The sequence below is a fragment of the Pristiophorus japonicus genome, chromosome 1, assembly GCF_044704955.1.
Source record: "Pristiophorus japonicus isolate sPriJap1 chromosome 1, sPriJap1.hap1, whole genome shotgun sequence".
NCBI classification, from domain to species: Eukaryota; Metazoa; Chordata; class Chondrichthyes; family Pristiophoridae; genus Pristiophorus; species Pristiophorus japonicus.
In genome coordinates, this window is record NC_091977.1 from 325692227 (window position 1) to 325703405 (window position 11179).

The following is an 11179-nucleotide window of genomic DNA, read 5'->3' on the forward strand; positions in this document are numbered from 1 at the left end:
GCCTCTTGAGCATCTCCCACTTCCATCACTCCATTGGTGGCTGTGCCTTCAGCAGTCAAGGCTCTAAGCCCTGGAATTCCCTCCCCAAACTTCCCTGCCTGCCTTTCCTCCTTTAAGAAGCTCCTTAAAACCTACCTCTGACCAAACTTTTGGTTATCTGCCCTAATATCACCTTATGGTGACTCAGTGTCAAATTTTGTTTGATAACTCTCCTGTGAAGCACCTTGGGACATTTTACTATGTTAAAATGCGCTATATGAATAGTTTATGTTACAGGGGCCCATGGAATTTTTATAACGGGGGCCCTCAGCAGCAAAAAGGTTAAAAGCCCCCGCTATAAAACACCAAGGGCAATCTGTCCAGTAAAAAAGACATTTGTACTACACTAAATTTTGCACACCATTACAGCAATGTTAAAATGCAATTCCATACCATGATTGTTCTCAGCACTCAATTGTAAAGAGAAAACACTGAAAATTGCTGGGCAATATGTAGGTTTTACAGCCTATATAAAAAGCAAACACTTCCAAACGTAGTTTGGATAATCAATTCAAAAAATATTGAATATATACAATCAAGCCACACAGACTAGTTTCAAATTTTGGTATAAAGTTTATTCTTTTGTTTAAATTGTGGACATTTATGCTTTCTTGCTGGCTTCCTTCTTCAGTTTTGACAACTCGTGTTTGATGATTTTGTTTCTCTGTGGAGAAAAACAAATTTATGCAGTCACTGTAATTCACCCAGATTCATTAACCATTACATGCTCACTGTGTCAGGGCCACATGTTGCTGTTCAGCCAGATAGGAGCTACCTGACAGCATCTGGCATGGACTCTAATTTCTTTGGCATACATATCCCCCCTTTATGACTATGGTGCAAATCAGAAAGGGTCTACTAAGTATGCATAACTTTATAAAAACTTTAGTTGAATTTGATTTAAATTTGATCACAAACCAATAAATGACATTTTAGTAAAGTAGGCTTCTGAGCAAGCACTAGATTCCCTCAGTTTGGCAATTATAACACTCAGGTCATTAGATTTCTTGCATGAAGTTAAATGCTTCATTGTCTTATTTACCAGACATTGGGTTTCATGAAAACCAGTGATTTGTCCTAGTAAACCAAATCCCTTCACAGCTGTAGCTAATAATTTGAACCTGGATTTCACCATTTTCAAATGCTTTTGACTCATAATTGAATAGTAACAGATAGCTTAGAAAAAGCTTTCTCTTTAAATAAAGCAGTTAAGAACCTTCTACCACACACCACCCACTTAGCCCAGTCAACTAAACACTCGTCACTAAACAAGCATGCTGCAAAAGCAGCTAAATTAATAGAACAGATTTCAAAAGCTAAAAGTACAGGGCTCAGAGTTTATCCGGCCAGTGGCCAAGGCCTAGATGTAATCTCAGCCAGTGGAGGCAGAGCTAGCCTCAAGGCCCTGGGTTAGCAATGGGCAAGAAAGATGACAGGGCTTCAATTTTGGCCACTCCTAAAAGTAAACAGGAATGCTGTGATGGAATAGTTACAATGGAGATCCAATCAATTGGGGCAGGTTTAAAAAAAGCACACGCCAGTGAAATGCCAGAAAATAAACACTTTTGAAAGCAAACTTACCATTTTCTTGGCCTTCATGACCTTGTAGCGGTCAAAATCCGTCATTTTGGCCCTCTGAGAGACAGAGAGGAAGATTATATTCAGCGCATTATTTGGGAAGAAATTTTAATTCGACGAGACATTGGCAGACGCGAGCACATAAATCTGCAGCTAATTTAAACAAGACCAGACTCCAACTGAGCAACACAAACTTGGGGGTTTCTCCCACCCGATGTAAAACACCCACCTTATCACGGGCATCAATTTTCTTTGCCCAGCGAGTTGCTTCCCATTTCTCACTGATTTTCTCCTTTTCCCAAGCAGCTTTCACAGACTTGTGGCGGACACTAGGAGAAAATATAAAAATGTACTTACTCAGAATCCAAAATTTGTACTTTTTCCCCCATGGGTGCATTTTTAAAAAAAATTAGATGTTTTTTTCATGCTGTCCTTTAAAAGCAAACAAACCAGGTAAAGCCATATATCTAGGCCAGTAGCATGTGTTTGTTTATGAATAGACTACAAGAGTAAAGAAGTTGTACATGGCTGCGGTTAGGCCATAATTAATGACTGGAGCAGTTTTCGGCACCCCATATTAAAGTATAGAGCATACATGCCAGGGAAACTATCATTGAATGTACAGCACAGAAACAGGCCATTCAGCCCAAATTGTCTATGCTGGTATTTATGCTCCACATGAGCCATCTCCCACTCATCATCTAACCCCATCAGCAGAACCTGTGATTTGATTCTCCCTCGTGCTCATCTAGCTTCCTCTTAAATGCATCTATGCTATTCACCTCAACTACTCCCTGTGGTAGAAAGTTCCATATTCTCACCTCTCTGGGAAATGCAGTTCCAAAACTTCAAAAGTTAATTATTCCCTATTGGATTTATTATTTTCTTTTTCAGGGTAATCTGAAGAAGTTAATACAATGCATGCACACACAAAAAGTCTACATCAACGGCCATAACATCCCAGTAACATGGTTGGCATTTGTCAGAAGATTACATTGTTGTAATCAGCAATGCTGCACTATAGATGAACCTATAAATGAATGGCAGCTAGCAGTTGTGCCAGACTAGCTTAATAATTTGCCCTTCGAAGTGGGGAAACCACTTGTTCAAACCCACATTCTGCCACACTGTGGCGCAGGTCACTTCAATGGACCATCTGGAAGCTAAATGGACCGTCAAAAATAACTGCTTTTTTTTTTTAAACTGGTGAATTGGGCTTTCACCGAGAAATTAGGTTTGAATCTAGTCTAAACTTTAGGAGTGGAGATTGCACAAAATTGAGTTCAGCTTCTTATTAAACCTATAAATACAAAAAGTAGCATTTCAATTTAGCTGACAAAATCTAGATCTCACCTGTGTGGTATTTGAATCTTGAAGTCAGTGAGCTGCATACATTTAAATGGCATAGCCTGCCTCCTTACTCCACTGCAAGGGCCATCTACCAAAGCCTAGGAAAGAGGTTCAAAGAGCCCTGAATGAATGCAGTTCCAAAACCTCAAATGTTCATGTTCCAAGTTTGCAAATAAAAATCTTACGAAGTAAAGACCCGAAAAAGTATGTTCGACACAGCAAAAGAACAATTCACCCAAATCATTGCGAGGGTCAACTATCTTCAGCAATTTAATATTGCTAGGTGATACTCACACACACAAAGCCATTTCAAAGCACTTTATTCGGAGTGGACAACGTGCAGGAGAAAGAACAGGTGGAGACAAAATAGATGTAGTCAATGACCAAGCCGAAGAGGAACATCAAGGATTCTTTTACCTCAGTGGCAAGTGAGGGATATAGCGAAATACTCCAGAGGTTGAAAGAACACCCACTAATGGTAGAGCAGAGAATAACCATCTGATGGAGGGAGGGGAGCTCCAGGGTCAAGACAGAGGTCATCGAGGAATTTGAAAGCAATGAACAAGTCAATTCACTCAGACACAAACAAGCACAAACTTTGAAGGCACCAAAGATGCAAGATGCCTTTAAAAAATTTGATTTAGACAAACTAATTTCCAGAGGGAAAATATTTAATTCTCAGCCCAAAGGATAAAGGAGAGCAGCATTTTACTTTGCAAAGTTTTTAAAAAGCACCTTTCAGGCAAATCTTACGATGTTGACGGTGTATGTGGACAACTTTTTCTTGGGAGATGAGACACCAAATCACAATCGGGTGAGCCCGGGCCACTAAACAGAGGCCATGAAAGCCACTGGCCACAAATTTGACCAGTTGCCCCAAGTACTAAGTGGAAAACTGGGTTAAACCCAAAAATGCATGGGCCTCAGTTTGCAGCACAACCTCTATACTGGGCATGTCAGCCTAGCTTTGTCTCTTAGGACTGGGACTTGAACCCACAAACACTGACTCAGAGGAGAGAGTGCTACCCATCAAGCCATGGCTGACAATAGATTTAATACACACAATATGGGAGGACACAAAAAACCTGCAAAAGGACGTAGACAGGCTAAGCGAGTGAGCAAAAATTTGGCAGATGGAGTATAATGTTGGAAAGTGTGAGGTTATGCACTTTGGCAGAGAAAAAAAAATCAAAGAGCAAGTTATTATTTAAATGGAGAAAAATTGCAACATACTGCAGTAGAGCAGGACCTGGTGCATGAAACACAAAAGGATCATATGCAGGTACAGCAAGTGATCAAGAAAGCTAATGGAATCTTGGCCTTTATTGCAAAGGGGATGGAGTATAAAAGCAGGGCAGTCTTGCTAGTTATACAGGGTATTGGTGAGGTCACACCTGGAATACTGCATGTAGTTTTGGTTTCCATATTTAAGAAAATATATACTTGCTTTGGAGGCAGTTCATTGAAGGTTCACTAGGTTGATTCCAGAGATGTGGGGGTTGACTTATGAGGAAAGATTGAGTAGGTTGGGCCTCTACTCATTGGAATTCAGAAGAATGAGGTGATCTTATCAAAACATACAAGATTATGAGGGGGCTCGACAAGGTGGATGCAGAGGATGTTTCCACTGATAGGGGAAGACTAGAACTAGAGGGCATGATCTTAGAATAAGAGGTCACCCATTTAAAACAGATGAGAAGAAATTTCTTCTTTTAGAGGGTTGTAAATCTGTGGAATTCGCTGTCTCGAGAGCTATGGAAGCTGGGACATTGAATAAATTTAGGACAGAAATAGACAGTTTCTTAAACGATAAGGTGATAAGGGGTTATGGGGAGCGGGCGGGGAAGTGGAGCCGAGTCGATGATCAAATCAGCCATGATCTTATTAAATGGTGGAGCAGGCTCGAGGGGCCGTATAGCCTACTCCTGTTCCTATTTCTTATTGTGGGAGGATTATATTACATAAGAACAAGAGATGAATCTCAAAAATATGGTCCAGATACCAACTTTAAGACGGACACAGAACCGCTTGAGATGATACAGCGGGGCAAGTGCCAGCTGCAGAGTCCGAGATGTGGAGTTGACGGTGAAACACGAGGGATGTGTGGGAAGCACTTACCCGGTTCTGGTCAATCACATCGACAATAGCCACCACCTTGCCGGCGTGTGGGCCAAAGGCAATGTAGGCCACGCGGCCAATCTCCACGTATCGCTTGTAGACCTGAAAATAGAAGCATGCAGAATGAGGAGCGAGCCTAGGCCCACCTCACCCCGGGGGCATCAGAGGGAGCCGGGGCCCGAGCCACACATTGCGGGGCCTTCCTCCGCCCCACACCAGCCTAAATATCTCCTCCTCCTTTCCCCTACCCGGGGGCAAGGCCGTGTTCCGGGACCTGCAGCCACACGGGGCCGGCCGGAGAGGCCCCGCTCTCAGCAGCAGCTAGGTGGCGACAGTGGGCCCCAGGCCGGCCGCTGCAGTGGCGGCCCGTCTACATTTAGTGGTGTATAAAGTACCGGACCCCAGGGCCGGGGAAGGTGAGGCGGAGCCGCTGTGTGACCATCTCCCAGGCCGGGGAAGGTGAGGCGGAGCCGCTGTGTGACCCCCCTAGGGCCGGGGAAGGTGAGGCGGAGCCGCTGTGTGACCATCTCCCAGGCCGGGGAAGGTGAGGCGGAGCCGCTGTGTGACCATCTCCCGGGCCGGGGAAGGTGAGGCGGAGCCGCTGTGTGACCATCTCCCGGGCCGGGGAAGGTGAGGCGGAGCCGCTGTGTGATCCCCCCTAGGGCCGGGGAAGTTGAGGCGGACCCGCTGTGTGACCATCTCCCGGGCCGGGGAAGGTGAGGCGGAGCCGCTGTGTGACCCCCCTAGGGCCGGGGAAGGTGAGGCGGAGCCGCTGTGTGACCCCCCCTAGGGCCGGGGAAGGTGAGGCGGACCCGCTGTGTGACCATCTCCCAGGCCGGGGAAGGTGAGGCGGAGCCGCTGTGTGACCCCCCTAGGGCCGGGGAAGGTGAGGCGGAGCCGCTGTGTGACCCCCCCTAGGGCCGGGGAAGGTGAGGCGGACCCGCTGTGTGACCATCTCCCAGGCCGGGGAAGGTGAGGCGGAGCCGCTGTGTGACCCCCCTAGGGCCGGGGAAGGTGAGGCGGAGCCGCTGTGTGACCCCCCTAGGGCCGGGGAAGGTGAGGCGGAGCCGCTGTGTGACCCCCCCCCGGGCCGGGCCGGGCCGGGGAAGTTGAGGCCGGCCCGACTTGAACCGCCGCACCACGCTCACCATGGTGGCCGTCCACGAGCAGAAAGAAAGAGGCTGGCTTCCGGTTCCGCTCTTTGACACACACGCTCCCTGGCGGTAGAGCGCATGCGCCGGATGACGCTGGCCCAGCGCACCGCGCATGCACTGCGACCGCTATGTATCCTGCCCCACCGTATTACACTGCGCATGCTCGATGTCGGGCTACACGTGCAAGGTTGTCATTTTTTTTAAAATAAATTCGTAGCCAATCGTTTCCAATTCTTTGTCAAGTCACAAACGCCAGAGGTCACCCTGCACCAGTCAAGGATCACTCTGCGCCAATGCTCTTAGCCAAAAGGCCTAGAGCCACTGCACCGTTCCTGGAAGTACTGCAATACCAGGTTCGTGCCATGGAGGTGGATGGGTCAGGTCCCCCACACACCTCCGTGGAGGTGGATGGGTCAAGCCATCCCACCCACCTCCTGTTTGTCATGGCTGCTGTTGCAAGAGACAGGTGAGGGCACTTCAGATGAGGGCAAGGAACATCTTGCTGGGCTTTACATAGAAGTTACAGCACAAAGACAGGCCATTTGGCCCATGCCGGTGTTTATGCTCCAAATGAGCCTTCTACCCCTCGACATTTCTCCCTATCAGCTTATCCTCTCCCTTTCTCCCCCGTGTGTTTATCTAGCTTCGCCATAAATACATCTATGCTATTCGCTTCAAACACTCCCTGTGGTACCGAGTTCCACATTCTCACCACTCTGGGTAAAAATATTCCGCTGAATTCTTTATTGGATTTGTTAGTGACTATCTTATATTTACGGCCACTAGTTTTGGTCTCCCACACGTGGAAACACCTCTCTGTCTATCCTATCGAACCCCTTCATAATTTTAAAGACCATCAGGTCACCCCCCCCCCCCCCACAGACTTTTTTCTAGAGAAAAGAGCCCCAGCATGTTCAGTCTTTCGTGTTACGTATAACCTCTCGGTATCATCCATGTAAAAAAGATGTGTACCTTCTCCAGTGCCTCTATATCCTTTTTATAATATCAAGTCTTTCCTGATAGTTATCATCTTTCAGTCCTGATATCATCCTTGAAAATACGTTTTGCACCTTCTCCAGTGCCTCTATCCCTTTTGTAAGATGGAGACCAGAACTGTGCACAGTACTCTACAAGTAAAAAGCAAAATACTGCAGATTCTGGAAATCTGAAAAAGAAACAGAAAATGCTGGAAACTCTTTTAGAGTCTACCTATAAAACATAAAACATTAAACCGTGCCACCCGACCTGGATGACACACCAGACATTTACAAGGCCCTTATTTTTCTTTTTTTTTGTGTTTTTCTTTTTTTTTGGGCACTAAAATCACCTTTTTTCCCCAGTGCCCCCTATAAAAGGGAAGGGGACACTAAAAACACCGGCAATTAAAACAAATTAAACTTTAAAACGTAAAATCAAATTAAAATTTGGTTGCCAGGCGTGATGATGCACCAATACTCAGCAGGTCAGGCAGCACCTGCGGAGAGAAACAGAGTTAACGTTTCAGGTCGAAGACCTTTCATCAGAACAGGAAACAGATGTAACACCGAAGACCTTTTCTTTTGATCATTTCTTCCCCCCCCTCGCCATTTCCCTGCCTCTGCACTTGCATAAAACTTGTTACATCTCTTAAGTTTTTCCAGTTCTAATGAAACGTTAACTTTGTTTCTCGCTCCACAGATGCTGCCTGACCTGCTGAGTATTTCCAGCATTTTCTGCTTTTATTACAGTACTCTTAAGTTTTGTCTAACCAAGGTTCTATACAAGTTTAGCATAACATCTCTGCTATTCAATTCTATCTCTCCAGAAATTAACTCCAGTGCTTGGTTTGCCTTTTTATGGCCTTTTTAACCCGTACGGCTAGCTTAGTGATGAGTGTATCTGTACCCCCAGATTCTTTTGCTCCTCTACCCCATTTAGACTCTGATTTTCCAAGGAGTATGTGGCCTCCTTAATCTTCCTACCAAAATGCACCAACTAACTTATCTATATTGAAATTAATTTGCCAATTACACACACATTCTGCCAATTTATCAATGTATTCTTGTAATTTGTCATGGACCTCCTCAGTATTAACTGTACCTCTCAATTTTGATGTTGTCCACATATTTTGAAATTGTACTTCCGATTCCCGAGTCCAAATTGTTTATAGAAATGGTGAACTGTACTCCCAGATCCTTGTGGAATACCACTTCATGGGCCAGATTTTCCACTTTTTTTGCATGCTTAACACCCACTTAACGTCCATTTTACTGCTGAAATGACGTAATACGCCCATGTATCGCCCATTTAGCCACAAAATGGAAACTGACAGGCATTTTTCGGAAACTTATCGCCGAGCATTACTTTCCCCATGTGCGTAACTCCAGGAAAAAATAATACCGCCCACCCACTTTTTTGGGACGGAATCATCAGAATGGGCGAAATCAATGGCAGAAATCAATGGCCGAAATCAATGGCCATAATAATGCCTAGCGTTACTTTCTGCGCAGAATTAACGACAAGATTCAATAATACCGCCCGCCCACTTTTTTTTGTCGTAAAGATCATATTTGCCGAAACTAGCAGCCATGAGATCGCCCAGCGTCACTTTCACCACCTCGCACACCATATCGCCCACAATATCGCTCGCCCAAAAAAATGCCCGGAAAAAGTGGAGCTAACCGGAACTAATCACAGCGTTATAGACGCCATGTTCTACATCACATGTCGCAACCTTTAAAAGGCTGCTGTGCTTCAACCTCGGAGGAGTTCGGATGTACTCTGGAGGTCGTTGGAGTTTATGTGAACATCAGTACAAATACTTGACCACACTGTGACCAATTGGAATTTAATAGGTGTCTTTGTCGGGACATTCATTGTTTGTGACCAATCGGTGGAAAACAGAGAGCTATTGCAATGGGGCCTGTCCTTTCTCACCTTCTATTGATGACCAAGTGCATGCTGTAGACTCGAGATGGCCGAAGATATGCTCCACAGCATTATGTGCCCAATGTACGACGTGCCAGACTGATGAGGAGGACCAGACATTATACCCCCCGCAAGTACAGGGACAAGCGGTCTTACCTCGACTTGTCTGACACCACCTGCCTTCGGAGACTGCGTTTCCACAAAGAGGATATCACTGAGGTATCCCAGCTCATTAGGTGAGATCTGCAGCCTGACAGCACCATCAGTACTGCACTGTCCATCGAGGTCAAAGTCACTGCAGCACTGTTGTTCTTCGCATCGGGTTCTTTTCAGGCCTCAGCTGACAACATTTGTGGTCTGTCTCAGCATGCCACACATCACTGCATTAGACAGGTCACTGAAGCCCTGTATGCTCGCAGGAGGGACTTGATCAGCTTCCCTATGACCAGGGAGGCACAGAGTGAGAGGGCTCTAGGATTCTCCAGAATTGCAAACTTCCCCAAGGTGCAGGGAGCAATTGACTGCACACACATCACGATGCGGGCACCTTTTCAGGATGCAGAAGTTTTCAGGGACCGCAAGGGATTCCACTCTCTGAATGTCCAACTCGTTGTCGACCACCAGCAAATGATTATGGCAGTGAATGCTCAATTTCTGGCCAGCATTCATGATGCTCACATCCTGTGAGAGCACTGTATCTGACTTGTTTAACAATCAGTCACAAGGTCAATGCTGGATGCTTGGTGACAAAGGATATGGCCTCGCCACCTGGCTGATGACCCCCTGCGTAACACCCACACCGAAGCCGAGAGGTGATACAACGAGAGCCACAGAGCCATTCGCAAAAACCAACCCTCCCGACTCCAAGCCGCCGGGCCGAGGAGTTTCTCAGGCGATGCTTCACTGGGGAGGTGGGGGGATGACGGCAGACCGCTGCTTGGATGGATACGGGAGAGGACAGTCCCGAGGTGGGAACGTGCTCCGAGCCAGAAGTAAGATGTTGCTCCTGGCTCTCGTGTGGTTGGCAATGGGGGTGCGGCATCTTGTGGTGCAGTGCTGCACTCCGGGACCACTGGGAGCCCTCTGCTACCAGTGTTCCTGGCTACCAGCTCCAGGGCCTCCACCATCCCTTCCATGTTATATCTTATTTGTTGAACAAAAACTCAGTGCCAACTATGTTCTTGGTGCTTAGCAGGCTTTTTGCTGCTGGTGAATTTCCCTCATGCCTCCCAGAACAGCCAAACAGGCACACACCACAGCCACACACGTTTTCAGTCCCTCTCAGCTCCCTCTCTCTGTGTCTCCTCTTCTGCACATGTCATGATGACCGTTGACCTCCTGAATCGCGGGAATCGAGCGTTGCCATACCATTGCTAAGGACGGCGACACTTTATGGCAGAAGGTCGGCGAGATTTAACGCTACCGCCCATTTCATATTGCTCGCGGTAACGCACAATTTCAAAAATGGAGACTAGGTACTTTGAGAATGGGTGAGAAGCCAGTGATCTGAAAACCCATTTTTACCGCCCACGCTGGAAATAACGTCCATTTTTGGCGATATGCACAAAAGTGTAAAATCTAGCCCCATACCTTCTGCCAGTATGAGTAACTACCCTTAACCCCTTCTCTTTTCTGTTTTGTAGCCAGCTTGCTATCCAATCTGCTACGTGTCCCTGACTCCACATGCTCTGGCTTTAGTCATGAGTCTTCTATACAGTATCCATGAGGCCTTTTGACAATCCAATTATATTACATCTACTAATTACCATTGTCTATTCTTTCTGTTACTTCTTCAAATAATTCAATAAGCTTGGTCATGCATGACGTTCCATTTTGAAATCCATGCAGACTATTCTTTATTATATTTTTGGTTTCTAGATGTTTCTCAATGACATCTTTGAGTAAAGATTCCATTATCTTTCCTACCGTTAAGCTGACTGGTCTATAGTTCCCTGGATTTGTTCTATCTCCATTTCTAAAGACGAATCACATTAACTGTCAGATAGTCCTTTGGCACTATTCCCTTTTCTAAT

At 46.1% G+C, this 11179-nt stretch overlaps 1 protein-coding gene across 1 annotated transcript; it reads right to left on the reverse strand.

The window, feature by feature from the left end:
- Positions 1–592: 592 nt before the first annotated feature.
- rpl14 (ribosomal protein L14) lies at positions 593–6373 on the reverse strand. Its single transcript, XM_070888880.1, has 6 exons — positions 6234–6373; positions 5086–5187; positions 2971–3065; positions 1847–1946; positions 1621–1674; positions 593–703 (listed from the first exon to the last, which is right to left on the reverse strand). Exons 1-6 carry the CDS (start codon positions 6351–6353, stop codon positions 641–643), a joined length of 534 nt encoding a protein of 177 aa, XP_070744981.1. The 5' UTR covers positions 6354–6373; the 3' UTR covers positions 593–640.
- Positions 6374–11179: the final 4806 nt, after the last annotated feature.

Bases quoted from the DNA above. Each gene is read 5' to 3' on its own strand.
- rpl14 (XM_070888880.1), bottom strand. From the start codon at position 6,353: ATGCGCGGTGCGCTGGGCCAGCGTCATCCGGCGCATGCGCTCTACCGC. The intron at 1,947-2,970 runs GTGAGATCTAGA...ATTTTCTCCTAG, and splicing joins AAGATTCAAATACCACACAG to TGTCCGCCACAAGTCTGTGA. The intron at 704-1,620 runs GTAAGTTTGCTT...TTTTCTCCACAG, and splicing joins TCATGAAGGCCAAGAAAATG to AGAAACAAAATCATCAAACA.